Below are 14906 nucleotides of genomic sequence, written 5' to 3'. Positions count from 1 at the left end.
TTAAAAGACGAATCATGTGGTCAGAATGTCAATGACAAATTCTGAGAGCTGAAGGTGAAGAGTATGAATTGCTCATTTTGTCCAACCAACAGTCCAAAGCCGAAGTACACTCACTCTACAACGAGACACTGCGGGGAAAAGAGAATCTAGAATCTGAAACCAGCATGTCTGGCAGCTCTGAGTGCTTTTAAACTTGATTGTTTGTTAATAATCGAATGAGTGATCGGTCAACATGACGTTCCATGTATCAGAGGAGAGAGCGAGAAAGCTCAGCTGGTATGGGTTTATCAATACTGGAGAAAATGAGTATTGAAACCGTTTCGATGACAGATATATAGAGATTTTGACAACGCTGATGTCCAGTGCAGCCACTCGAGTTAGATATAGAAAAAGAGACAACAAACACAGCAGCAAACATCTGGTTTTTGGTGTCAAGTCTCTCAGAATCAGAGCAAAGGCGTCTGTTACCAGGTCAGCCCAACAGTCAACAATCAGAAATAAATCCACAGATTGAGAAACTGAATTATTCACCGACATTAGCCTCTGCTGACCTGAATACAGCACAGCCATAAGACGTGCTGCAGTCTGATTATGAGCTTTCTCACACCGGACAACGCTGGATTCTGCAAAATGGAAATTACAAACTGAAGCAGAAGTTTGGGGCGAGGCAGTCGAAAGTGGGCCCAGTAAAAAGTAAAATAAGAAAATGGAAAGCGAGAGGAGATATATTAGTGTCGGCTGGATTTTCTCCTTCAAAGAAATGAAACTGCAGCGTGAGCAGCGGAGAAGGTGCCAGAGAGAAACACTGGCAGTGCCAATAGGGATAATGGCATTAAACTCACTAATAAGGGGAGAGGGCTGGTCCGCCCCAGGCTGAAAGACTGCAGTATGCACACAAACAGACTGCCTGCGCCCATCCAAGAGCCATTTCCCAAGGATTTACAAATACACAAAGGCTGGTATCCAACTCCCACGCTCCACACCGCGGGCCCGTCAGGAAAAGCAGCTTCCTGGAGCCGTGTGTTCAAAAGAGTGTGTGTGTGCAGTGGCGAAAGGCTATAAACAGGCCCGAACAAGATCAAAAAACTTGCAACATCTAATTTTTAAGTCTGATTTAATCTTCCTTATATTACTCCCGAAACTTTTAAACAAAGTGTTCCATTGCATTTCATCACTTGTGCCTTTGATGCTTGTAATGTAAATACTGGAGTCCAAGGGTAAAGAGTGCCTTAAGTAAGCTAAGCGACGGATTATGAACAAAGCCAACGCTGTGCTTGATGAGGAGCCCAAACTATTCATTCCAAGCACTCTGATTATAGGCTGCGTGAGGGAGACAATGAAGGTCAGCTTCCACGTTTCACCTGATTCATCCGAGGAAAAAAAATAAAACAGGAGGCCTTCAAGGGGGTATGATCGCAATCGTTTGGCAGTGTGGATCTATTACGAGTAACACCTTTATCATAAACCAGCTGTAATTGCTTACAGCCAGGAATCCCACAAGAAAACACTGAACTGTAGCTGCTCCCTGACCACAACTGCAGGTCCCATCTGAAACAATGTGGCACCCGGCGGTCACACAGGAATGTGTCATTTCTCTCACAACAAAGCCACACTGTGAATATTTGAGGCAGCGCAGCCCACACCGACCTCCCCTCAGCAGCTCGACCTTAAGTGCTAAAATCATCCGTTATAATGGGTGAAACAAAAAAAAAAAACCCATGCGTCAAGTATTTCACTAGTGTTGGGAATTTTCCAGACGCAAAAAAAAATTGCAGCCTTCCACGAAAAGAGGAACTGAAGCACTGCCTAGATAATTACACAGTGATGTTATGACATCTGAATGTATCTATGCGCGTTAAAATGGCTGAATTTGGTGACATAAGGGGGATTTGAGTCATTTGAGTGACATGTCAGCACAGGACTAAATGGCGTGTTAAAAATAGATGGGCTATTTTTTGCAGTGTGTATCAACAAAGCGATATTCTTGGCTTGAAAAATGGATGAGCAGTGATTATGTGACGCTGTTAAGACATTGTTAAAGGACAGCGTGTATTCCTAACGTGGCTATTATCACGTTAACTCTGCCATAAATGAGGAAAAAAGGCAGCAAAGGCAGTCATAGCTCCTGTTGGGCTTCCCAGTTTCCCGACCCCTCGATAAATGCTGCAGTGCACCGCCGCCATCTTACTTCTCTATTCTCCTCTCTCCTCCTGGCTGAATTATGACGGAGAGCGATGATCGTGTTTGTTTTGCGAGGGATGGTGTCATCTTCACGGCTTCTTTCACTTGACCACAACAGAATGAGCCACCGGGTCTTCATTAATAAGCAACACAACGTTTTCTTAATATATTTGGGCTTATTTTCATTCCCAAAAACACGCCCACTCCCTTAAAACCAGCCCTGGGGATATGGAAAATGGGACTTTTATTCCCCGTAATGACTTTAGCTAGATTGAATTAGCCCGGATGACCGGTTAAAAACGCGTGTTGCGTTCAGGACCATTATCCCGCAGAATTACTGACGGTAAATCATTTGTTGACAAGCGCAGCTCGGTTGAAACGTTGAAATCAAGCAAAGGAGGCAAGTTGCTTCTGGGTTTTTACACAAAGGGAAAAGAAACACTGTGGGTGTAGCTTTAAATCAAGGGTGTCGGGACGTTCTCCCCATTGTCACACAGTCTCAATAAATCAGTTGCAACAGCCTTTTAAAGGGAGACTTTACCCGAGAGAAGGCATTACGGAGCATCGGAACAGGCTCGTTTATCAAATATGCGGTTATTAATCTGTATCTCGTGCTTCTGGGGGTGATTAATTACAAAACAAACGACGACTAATATTTAAAGAATGCCGTAATGGTTGTGTAATGTACAAAAATGTGTGTAGTGTCTGATTTAGAAATACCCAAGTGTTCACAATCAGGGTCAAGATGGCGAGGTTTTTTACACAAGACTTCCGGTTAAAACCTTCAAGATAAAACGACAGGCGAAAGACCTTGCTCTTTTTTTTCAGTTTTCACTTTGCTACGTAGCAATGTGGGAATTATACTGGCTTCAATTACTCGTGAAAATAACATTTTTGCTTTTATATAAGTCATTTTCGCATTATTAAGACCTTTATAGAATTGAGATGTAAATGGTTAACGTTAAATTCAAAGTAACACACGCAACAGACGATTTAAACAACAAACTTAACGCTGTTATATACAATTCCACTGCTTAATTTGATTTAATTCAGGTGACCTGCTTTTTTAAATCCCCCCTTCAAACACATTCTTAGCTTTAGCTCTGAAGCTGCAACCGATTAGCTTCCGGTCTCCTCGCGGCTAACGCCAGCTAGCTTGACTCAACAATATGGTGGAAAATACTACAAATTCTCGCACTTAAAAAAAGGGATTTTTCTTACCTCGGCAGCCAGGGCCGACGCCGCCACGGCCAGCAGCAGCAAAGCTACTCGGTCCCCCATGTCGTTTCGCTGACACGACGCTCCTGAAGGCAGCGTTTCACCGAACGGTTTGACGTTTGCGTACGGGCGAGAAGCGGAGTGTGTTCGGCGCCGGTGACTCCCGTTGTCTGATGGAGAGCGATACCGAGGCTGCACAGCTGCTCAGCGCCGGATCACCTGACCACAGCGGAGTGGGATTAACGCACACACACGCGCACGCTCTCTCTCTCTCTCTCACACACACACACTCAGTCTACCACGTTATCTCCCTGACACACACGTTTTTATCTCCTGTGCGCACTCACACGCACGCAGCCTCCATCAACACGCCTGTTTTTTACGCACCAAACATTCCCACAGTCAACGTTATTGATCATTCATGTGAAGAAATGGAGAGGAGACGTCACCGTTCATACTCAACAGCATCTTTTAATTTACAACACAGCCACTAAAAAAACAACGTGGAAACACTTGAAATCATTTATTAACAGTTAAATCCCTTCCATCAATCAGAGACATCCATCACATGAATCAGCCACAGCACTGTGAGCTCAGTTTCAACCTTAATCAGCCTGAAACTGCGATTCAAAAGATGGATGCTTCATCATTTTCATGAATTTTGCAAAAAAAAAAAAAGGAAAAGATTTACAATTAAAAAAACAAACATTTTAATAAAATCCACTTTGGGTCAAATGAACACGACCCCCCAGTTCAGTTTCACACTCATAGTTTCAAGTAAGGCAATTAAGAACAGTTCACTACCAACAGCACAGTCCTTTCAAGTCATCGATGCCATTAAAGGCGCACTATGTGGTTTTGGAGAAGGTATTCAAACATATTAACAATATTAATGAGGTGAGAATACAAACTCAGGATTATTTATTTTTTCTGGAATTGAATAAACAAGCTGTTCTCAGAGGGAAAGAGAGGCTAGAGAGGTGGCGGGGTCTGCCAAATATAAACAAAGTCAAACGGTATGAAATTGTTTTGTCCTTTAAGGTGGGTTGTTTATTTAGTTTACTCAGTCATAAAAACAAAGAGATTGTTTATTTAGACATTAGAAATGAGTCAATTGAATCTGATTTAAGTTTCTTCCCCAAAACTACATACAGCACCTTTAATGTCAGTGTTATTATGCATTATATTCAAGTCTTTGCGTCCACACATGACAGGTCCAGACCTGACTTGTTTTAATCCTCAACTCCCACCTCAGTCACTGACATAAATCAAGTTTTTAAAAATTGTTGGGGGACAAAAAAATAGATAACTTTCACTAAGTCTATCTCCATTGTGTCCTGGAAAGACTTCTGTCCTCCGGTGGTGTGAGGTGAGACAGCCATCCATGCTGACAAAAGTGGTCTTCACCTGCATCAAAGCGGCGCCGTCCCTTTGATGTGCACAGCCGGGGACGGCTAAAGATATCGGTTATTAGCGGGCGGGAAAAGTACCAGCTGCGGGGCTAGCATGGCTGCTAACAGGTGAGTCCGTCAGAACGTGGACGTGTCGGGCTGGTTCTCCTGCCAAACATCGTGTTAAATGTTATTTTATTTCCCCACCATTAGGTCCAGATTCAGACAGCAGAAATGCAGTGACATTTACACCCCTGCAGGCATGTCGCTGGAAACTCAGGCCTGCTGAACAATATTGCACTGGGCCACCCTTCTTGTGAAAAATATGGAGATTTCTGTGAGCCCCTTAAACTGTCTTTAACCCTGTTAGCAACAGCACTGCTTTAAAGGTCTGGAAAGCCACGCCAAGAGTTTCCTTTGAGCTGGCCGATGATCTGTGCCGCGGGGATTCACTTGCGAGCACAACCCGGGTAAGGAGGAGGCGGGGAGTAGTTGGCCGGCCGAGGCTGAGTTGGGGTGTAAGGCGGCGGGTGCAGCGCGGGAGGGTACATCTCGTAGTCGTAGGTGTATGGAGGCGGAGGACCTGAGTTCAAGAGAAAAGGCAGAAATGAAGAGGCGTGAGTTCAGATGGGAGGTCGAAGTCATTTCTTTCCTCCATTATTACAAACATGTTAGAATGTGAATGAGGCCCATTTAAGCTCAGGGAAACCTGGCCCCATTTCACAAGAGGGTTTGATAGGACAGCTGCGCCCTCTAGTGGTCGAGCTGAGACGCTGCACCCCCCCTGCAGAGAGGGACCAGCACTGTAGATCAAAAAATATGGCAGCAAAAAGTCCTTTTGTTGACCACAATGCATCAGTCTCACCAGGGGAACTTACATTATTCACTGAAACATCAAAGCGGCGGAGATGAAAAGAAAAGATGAATGGAGTTAGTCAGGCCTGGCTCCAAACCAAAGGGTTGCATCAGCTAAACCTCACATTTATGACACTATTATTATTAATAATAAGGCTCAGCCTGACAGGTAGCAGAGGGAGCTTTATTTTGAAATGTCCAGTGTTGACCTGAAACGAGATGCTTTTCAAAAATTAGACTTTGCAAACCGATGAAAAGGCTACTTGATAAATAATTTACATTTTCAGAACACTGTTACGTAAATACAGCGATTTGTGGGAAGCAAATACGTTGTTGAGATGAATATGTTCGTCTGGTATGCCTGACGGATTGATCCTTTATCTGACCCAAAAAAACACAAGAGCTTTATAGAATTGAGATGTTAGTTAGTTAGTTGCATTAAAAATCGACACATCACTTTCTGATCAAACCATCTATAAATACAGATCGACTCCGCTTTGTGGCAAGTTGACCGGGAAAATAAAAGCACAACTCCTCCTCGCATCCTTTGTCAAGACTGAAAGTAATTCATATCACTGCAGCGACATGCATATGCATCCATACTGCATCGCTTTGTGTGTTTGAGCGTCATGTTTATGAAACATGATCAGAGCTGCAGGAGAGAGCGAAGACTGCCGGTCCAGTGTAGCATGAAGGCGATACACCAAGGAGAATGAAACGTGATGAATAAATGATGATCCCCCAGAAAAAAAAACCCAGCATTCCTGTGGCTGGAGAGTGTCACAGAGTACAGAGTCACAGAGTCTGATGTGCAGACGATGTCTCCCGCGAGTACAATGTAGGCACAGGGTGGAACAGAAAAAAAATATCATGCTTGTGTAGGAGGCAGTAGGTAACAGATATCATGCTTATTTATGTGAATTTCTGTGTGTAAGATCATTGAGCTCATGGTTAAGTTGAGATGGCTGCACAGAAATAGCTCTCTTTGTGTTGCAAGTGAGGAATAGTGCTCAAGGCCAAGGTGGGCCATGCAACATAGTACGGCAATTCATCTTTTATAGCTGCCGTTTTCTTTTCATGTGGTTTCCTAAGGACAGGAGATGAGGCATCACTGTGGAAGTGTGTAACAGATCACTAGTAGTTAATCATTATGTAGACGATGATGATAATATGGGAGCCACTGATTAGTAATACTATGTGAAGTCCTAACTAAAGCTTTATTCATCAGTAATTTATAGATCAGTGAGAAATTATTACAAGGTAAAGCTTAATAAAAGCATTGTGGAAAGGATGCCAGGTATGGAAAGTTGTACCCTGTAATGCTTCACTAACATTAATGAATTATTAATGTATAAAATATCAGTGATAGAAATAATTTATATTGTGAAAAATAGCTTCGGCTGACTATATCATTAATAAAAAATGTGTGTGATAAGTTGGTACCGCTTTCTAATAAGTCACACTTGTCAGACTTACTCAAAAAGGGTTTTTAAAGTAAGTATATTAAATGTATTATAGGGTTATGATTAAGAGCAGTGGATTTTTCCAGACGATCATTGCCCAAACCACCTTTTGACCATTCAGCCACAGCAGCCGGCCCACCCAGGGAGGTGAGGACAGAGATCCAGGAAGGGTGCCAGTGTCTGGTCGCAGGAAAATTAACTGAACAAAATGGGTCTAATGCTGGACGAGCAACAGGAAATCAGAGATGGTTGTGCCCGCATGTTTACAGAGACCTGTCTCCACCGCACCATCCTGGATCACACTTTTGCACTCTACAGGTGGAGCGTGTTCCGAGGCCGATACGGTGCAGGACTCTGGCAGGACGAGGAGGTGGATTCTGTTTTTACATCATTGATGCTTGATGCTAAAACACAGTCAAAGTGGACGAGCAGAGTTTACCTCATGTTGAAGTTTTGATTTGAAGATGCCGACCATATTATCATCACCATCCTGTTGCTGCCGTTTACATTTATCCAGACGCAAATTAATGTGTGTATGATCCCTGGAGACCCACCTGGGTAACCCTGGGTCACAGTGTTGATGTAGGAGGTGCTGAAGACACCGACCCGCGCTCCCCGCCCGTTCTTCATGCACATACACACGCACAGGAACAAGGCCGCCACCGCCCCCATCAGGAACACCACGCCGAAAACGATACCGGAGATGGCAGTGCCTCTGGAACACACACAGACACACACACACACATACAAACAAACTGTGAGCCACCCAGTCAAGTGTGATGAGAGGCAGCTGTCTCAAACAGACATGCTACCAGTACTTCTTAGTCGCTGCCATGGAGATGGACTGCAGCATCTGATGTAAGCGAGCGGCGTGATGTGTGCATGTGCAAAAGTGTGTGACGATGTGACAGCTCGTGTGCACATTGGTGTGTGTCACTGCAGAGGAGTTTGTCAACTGGCACCAGAGGAAAACACTCATCATTAGCAGGTTTGTTGCGTCTTCATAGTCAGCGTTAGTCAGGATGTCAGATTCAGCCCAGGCTTCTTTCATGAGCAGCAAATCCTGACTTTGACTAAGTCATTCACCAGTTTACGTTAACAATATTAATACAAATATACAATTTTACAACCAGAGATTATAAATACACACATTATTCAAACGTATGTAAAAAAAGGCTATCCTATCTTAAAGGAAACAGAAGTCTGAGAACTGGGTGAAAGTGTTGAGGCAGCTGTGCTGAATCAAGCCAGGCAGAGGTCATAGGTCAGATCCTTTGAAGGGTCCTCTGGCATGCTAGAAGACAGCTGGTGTGCAAGTTAGTTGTTCTCTCTCATTTGAATCTTACCGCCGGACCCAGAACTGCAACAAACCAAAGGCTGTGTGTGCAAATAATAAAAGGAAATATTCATGTTTAATGGTGGTTGGTGCAAAATCACACTATCTGGTCAGAAGTCTGGCTGTACAGATGATTTTCACCAAAATGTGTCATGTGTTCTGTTGCTTCTGACAGTAAATCACACAACACAATGGGTTGTTTTGACATTTCTGTGTTGTTAAGACAACAGCGAAAGTATAAAAAATGTGATTTTCAGATCCCTGCAAATCCAAGGCTGGACAGCTGCACTGAGGCCTCGAGTCAGTCACGGTTTTGTCTTCACAAAGGACAAACAGATTTGTCAATGATGATGATGATTTAGACACAAAAAAGGGCTAGAACAGAACCAATAACAGGTGACACTTCATCACTTCTGAATGTGCAAAAGGATTAAATAAGGTTAGTTTTAGCATGGACTCCATGGCTCATGTGGCCCAGGACTAGAGAATAAGTGCATATTGAACCAGCTGCTTGGACACATGTACACCCACTTGCAGATCTAGATGGCCATGTAACTTGCCTCAGCCTTATTTATAAAAGTTTACCCTGTGGTAATCACATATCAAGCCTTTTCAAAAACAATAAAGAAAAGGTCACATTTTGATGACCTGTAATGTCAGCAAATAGCGGCAGGGTTGTGCGGCGGTCATTCCATGGCCCATTTGCTTATATATAATAAGACATATATAATTTCAGTGGGTTTTAAACTGGCGCACAAGACCGAACTTAGTGATTATAGGAAAAACTTTCCGTTACACAAAAGATGTCCACTGTGTTCCCCTTGTAGCATTTAGCCACACTACTAGCACGCCGGTGACCAACACATCCTTCTTTGCCTCTGATCTGCAGGCCATCTCTAGCATGCTGATCCAACAGCAACTGTCCGCCACATTGAGTAAATACACATGAAACACTACGTTACACACTACATGGAGTTTTTGCTCATTCACGCTGCTAGTCTGACCACCAGCTTGGCTTGTCCAGTCTGGATCGCTAGCTGCACAGCTAACTGAGCTAACGACAGCTACACTCCCACTAGTCTATTCTCTTTAATGTGCTTGTTCTTGTGTCCGGGCGCTAACTTACGAGAGGACGTCCCCCACGTAGGCGTAGTAGGAGCAGCAGAAGGGTGGCGTTCCATCGCAGCAGTACTCTATGCAGCCTTCACACTGGGCTTCGCTGCCACCTGCAACACACATCCACACATGCACACACTGTAAGAATCTGCTACTGGAGGGTGTTAAATTTTGCGGAAACAAAGATCACTTGAAAGTCCCCTGAGTGAGTGCTGGTACATAGAGTAGAAAACAGAAAAAGCCTGCGACAAAAACACTTTTTTTCAAGTTAAAGAGGGTTATTAAGAAAGAATCCTCAGCACTTGTATATTCGAAGCTGTTAAGAAGTCAGAAGTGTCCACTTATAAATAAAGAAGCCCTTCAAAGAAACTATTAAGTCACGTTTCGTTATCTGGGGAAACTTTTTTTTTTACCCGTCCCTTAGATGATGAAAAAAAAAAAATACCTTGAAAGCTATAATGAAAGCTTTCATGAACGAACCTCAAAGCACACATCCCTCAACCAGCAGCCTCTATTTATACCTTCAAAGACTGATTTAAAGGCACGAAGACAGTCGATTTATTATGAGCTCAGAGAACTGGAGAAGCACTCGCCTGTTTTAAAAAAGAAGCAAATCAATACCTGTGGAGCGTCGGGGGAAATGAGGAAGTTAAAGAAAAAAGATCTCTGCGGTGAACTTGAACAGGGACGTGGGGGTTCTGATCCAATAAACTCAGTCACCCCTGCGGGTCTGTACGGCGACATTGGAGATTTTTTAATCAGGAGCCAAAATAAAACCACTGGGAGGTTTAAATAAGTCTCCATCTACAGCAGCGGCAGGACGCTTTCTAATTGTCTTTCAATCAGAGATTTGTAAAGACGACAAGGTCCCGTTTGTGGGGATTTGATCCTGTCTTGAATTCACGAGTACAAATGGACTCAGAGTGGACATATTATACAAAACAAAGATTACATGGCAACGAGCGACCGCTGCCGTGTAAAAAGCCATGCACGCAGCATTTCGCTGAGTTAATAGCAGACATGCTTGATTTGTTTTCCCACAACCAGTCAGCACACATGGCCGAGCAGCTGAATCCAACATTATGACGGACGAGCGTTTGTCACAGCCTGAAAAATGAGTAATTTTCTTATAATAGCATGGCATTATTGATGAGCTTGGACCATATTTAGTCGCCAGGATTGCTTGCTGGAATCTGCTGACATAATAGCTGCTTTTTTTATGAAAGTTTGCATCCATCTGTTGATTAGTTTGTCTTGTCAGAAGGATAGTTGGATGACGGGATTTGGATAAAACTTGGCAGACAGATTCGGATCAAAAGGGATTTTGGTGGCCATTGATTTACGCTTTCATACCATTATGACAATTGTTAGAGATTTGAGCTGAAACAATCTGTCTATTAAATGATGAGTCAAGCCGCAGAAAAATGAACCGGCTTTAAAAATCGGTTAATCATCAAGCAAAAATGACAAACATTCACTGGCTCCAGCTTCTCAGATTAATCAGTGATGAAAATAATCATTAGTGCCACCCTAAGGGGGCCAGACGGACCCAACTGATATAAGAGAACTAGTCCTTTGAGGACAACAATGTAAACATCTTGGTCAGAGAAGACAGATGGTTTGGAAGAGGAGTAAAGGAATCCATCTATGTCACCTCCTCTTTGAACAGAGGAGGTGGCCTAAGACATTACTTGTCACCCACCTACAATGCTGTACTGAGTTCTCTCCCCAGACAGCTTGACAACCATTCACACCTGGGCTCACCTAGCCCTAGCAACCCACATGAAGACCGGTTTGATCAAAGATCCACAAGTGGCCCTAAAGACTCTGAAACTCAGAGCTCACACGTGTCCTTAACGACTCTGTAAGGACACTCCCACACAGAGTTTAAAGGCCTGCAACGTGACAAAGGCTGACTGTTGCGTCGTCTCAGGCGTCTGCCTGTGTCTCCACCATAAAGCTGGCATGAAACCAAACGCAAAGACCACAGCCGACGTCCGACTACCTGCGATTGTGTGAGAGGCAATACTCATGCACTAATTCAGACGCTCACTGAAGGCCCAAACATGGCCGACATCTAATGATCGCCTGGCGTGTGAGGTTCCTAACAGAAATATTTTCTCCAGGAGATCTTTGCAGGATTATCAAATAATTGAAAGTATGTCTTTATGTCTAAAAAGGGGCATTCCAATTTAACATACGAGGGTGAGTTTATTCCTCATGAGGGGACTTTATTATGAAAGAGCTTGGTAAAAACCACCTCCATGGCACTCAATGGTTTGTGGACCACCATTTTGAAGTCTCGGTTATGGCAATGTGGTTGTCGCCATCTTGGTTTTTTGGGGTCAGAAGTGACCATATTTGGACAAGAGGGTGGAGCTGAGGAGGATACTGACTATCACAAGGAAGCCACACCTTAAAGCAATGGGACCATAATCTACAGAATGAACTTCATGCTGTATTGAAGAAGACTTGTTACTAGAGATTGAGACCATAAAGTCATTGGGAGAAGGTTTAACGAGATAATAAATCAAGTAAAAAGTAGGGTCATTTTTTCATAAGCTTACATACAATCAGACTTCTTTTTGCAACCAATGGAGTAGCCCCTTAATGGCCATCAGAAAGAATGCAGTATTAAAAAGGGACGTCAGCATCTGCTTCACTTTTCAGACCTGGAAGCTCCATCCATATTTTATACAGTTAAAGGTCAATGCATTTACCAGGCAGCACTGCACTCTGGGACCTGTAGTTCCATTGTATCTCGTGTTTTGGGAGCTCGATGGAGGATGCTCTAAAACCTTGCCCAGAGATGGAGAGCGTGAAAACTGTGCGCCCGTGCTGCTGAATCGTGAGCCGCAGTGATCCAACGACTGAATTAATTACTTTTCGAGTGGGAGGTCATTGAAACAGGAGACAGGACGACTGCCGTGTGTTTGCGTGGGGGTCGTACGAAGACGATTCGAAGGGCCAACGTTTAACCACTCATGCACCAGCACGACCGTGTCACATGCAACATGCTTATTCCTGCCGCGAGCACACTGGATCTATTACACGCTTTTGTGTGTGTGTGATTAATGTGGTTCATTACACAAACCCCCACCTCTTCCTGCTCAGCCATATTCAAAAAAAAAAAAAAAAAAAGGCATTGTACACACAGCTGCGCTCCTCTGTGTACTCGTCTCAACCTGCTGCCACGACACAAGCCTTTTTGCACTGGAAGGCTTCTCACCACCACCTCGTGAGCTGACAATATTTCGAGCTGTTTCACAATCTGGAGAGCGTCAACGCGCGCTTCAAATGAGGGACACGCTGCAAAGAAAACAAGCTCTGTGCATATGTGTCAGTGTTTGCCGAGGATCTGCCTTCTCTCAGCAGTCACACACACTCAAATGATGTGTGCCCGGAGGCGTGTGTGCACATTTCCAGACATGGTGTCCACATAGAGGCTGAAAACTTGACACGGAAAACAAGTGATTTTCCAAAAAGTGGAGGAAAGTGAGTGTGCACACATTTTTCTGCACTTTCAACAGAGAAAACATGCTTTTTTGGGGGGTCCAAGCCAGCTCTGATGGATGCTTCCTCCATGATGGAGGTCAGAGAGTGAACACTACACCCCTGCATGTCAGCGCTGTGTAAATGCCTACAAGGAGGCAGACTTCTGGTGTTGCTCCGTCTGTCTGGGTGGTCCTCGGAGGTCCTGGCTCCTGTCTCTCCACACGCTTGGAGACAATGGCACCATGTCCTTCACCCCCACCCCCTTTTTTCTCTCTCTCTCACACCACCACCACCACCACCACCACCCTCTCTGGTCCTCTCCCCTGCCCCCCTCCACAGCACTGTACCACAAACTTGACTCAGATTTGTAAAGTTTGCAGCAGTGTTCAGGTTTGGTTTGTGTATTTGGAGGCTTTCAAACTGACTTTTAAGGAGTTTCTTGACTTTGTGAGAGTTGCTCTCTCCTGTTCTGAGGCTGCAGGAGTCACATCAGTAATAAAACATGACTGTGTGGTAAATAATGGACAGGGCTACGCGGACAGAAAACTCACCGGTGAGTAAACAGAGCAGCAGTGAGCTCCTCAGCAGTTTCCACCTCACCGCCTGCGTCCTCCACCTCCTCCCCCAGAGGGTTTCCATGAGCCCGCGGTCCCTGTGAGCCCTCTCTGCGGGCTGCTCGTGTGTCCTGACTCGGGGACAGAAGACGGCAGACTGCGCTCCTCTCCGGGGCTGGAACAAGTCACCTCCTCGGCTCTTCTTCCAGGAGCATTGCTGTGACCTCCTCCCCCCCCGGCCCACTACTGAACTCAGCCAACTGGTCTCCGTGACTTGGGCTCGTCTTCACATTGCCGTCAGCAGCAGTGGAGCTCCGGGTTCCTCCACGTGTGAGCCTCCTCTGAGCCGCTGCTCCGTCCTGTTCCCACACCTCCGACTGCCCGCTGGGCTTTTTATTCCCCTCCCCTCCCCTCCCCTCCCCCGCCCCGCCAGGCCCCGACTGCTCAGATTACCCGTCAGAGTTTACTCTGAGGGGAGAGAGAGAGAGGGAGAGGGGGAGACTGTGAGAGAGAGGGAGACAGAGAGGGGGAGAGGAAGAGAGAAAGGGGGAGACAGAGAGAGAGGGGGGAGAGAGACAAGGAGAAAGAGAGAGGGGGAGGGAGAGAGAGAGAGCAGTGTGAAGTGAGACACATTTGAAGAAAAGGCTTCTGGTCAATATTTTCAAAATAAGACTTTAATTGAGTCCTGTATGGTTAGTATTATTATTTGTATGTATCTCTAACCCATAATTATTATATTTTTTCATCTCATTTTCTAATATAAATCATATTAACAGGCCTATTTTGTTTATCTACCTCATATCTTTTTGCTTGAAAATATGTTTGTTGTATTCCTGTTATTTATATTATGTGGATTCAGTGGTTGCTCACACACTCGTGTGTTTCCTGTAAGTGTGTTGTCTTTGTTTTTTCTTCAAACAACAAATATTAAAACTAGTGTTTATGGCGATAATAGGTAGTTTGGGGAAATAATTCAGAATTCAGAAAATCTGAAAAATAATATTTACAATATTGATACGGTAATAATACAAACTCAGAAATATTTATTTTTTCCATAACTGAATAAACAAGATGTTCTTGGAGGAAAATAAGGTCCCCAGAACAGAAAGGTAGCAGGGTCCGCCACATATAAACAAAGTAAAACAGTATGAAATTGTGTTGTCCTTTAAGATCAGTTTGTTTATTCAGTCATGGAAACAAAGAGAGGTTATTTAGTGTGTTTAAGCATGAAAATCAATCAATGAAGACTTTTCTCTTCAGATTAAAATACCTTAATCTACATAGTGCACCTTTGACA

The 14906-nt window shown here is 44.2% G+C and overlaps 2 protein-coding genes across 3 annotated transcripts in view; both read right to left on the bottom strand.

Annotated features, from left to right (window-relative positions):
* appa (amyloid beta (A4) precursor protein a) overlaps positions 1 to 3650 on the bottom strand; it is a 39684-nt gene extending 36034 nt beyond the window's left edge. The window contains exon 1 of one of the 2 annotated variants that reach the window (XM_084347685.1): positions 3403 to 3650. In XM_084347685.1, coding sequence (XP_084203811.1) covers positions 3403 to 3462 — 60 coding nt within the window. In that variant the 5' untranslated portion in view covers positions 3463 to 3650. The remainder of the gene's footprint in view (positions 1 to 3402) is intronic. The other variant, XM_084347686.1, reaches the window with a different exon arrangement.
* An 847-nt stretch (positions 3651 to 4497) lies between these two features.
* cyyr1 (cysteine/tyrosine-rich 1) lies at positions 4498 to 13990 on the bottom strand. The gene is made up of 4 exons (XM_084346782.1): positions 13607 to 13990; positions 9571 to 9670; positions 7663 to 7823; positions 4498 to 5373 (listed from the first exon to the last, which is right to left on the bottom strand). Exons 1-4 carry the CDS (start codon positions 13692 to 13694, stop codon positions 5240 to 5242), a joined length of 483 nt encoding a protein of 160 aa, XP_084202908.1. The 5' UTR covers positions 13695 to 13990; the 3' UTR covers positions 4498 to 5239.
* Positions 13991 to 14906: the final 916 nt, after the last annotated feature.

This window comes from Pagrus pagrus (assembly GCF_965226575.1).
Source record: "Pagrus pagrus genome assembly, chromosome: 24".
NCBI classification, from domain to species: domain Eukaryota; kingdom Metazoa; phylum Chordata; class Actinopteri; order Spariformes; family Sparidae; genus Pagrus; species Pagrus pagrus.
The sequence above is the reverse complement of the archived record's forward strand: the minus strand, read 5'-3'. Positions and strand labels throughout refer to the sequence as shown.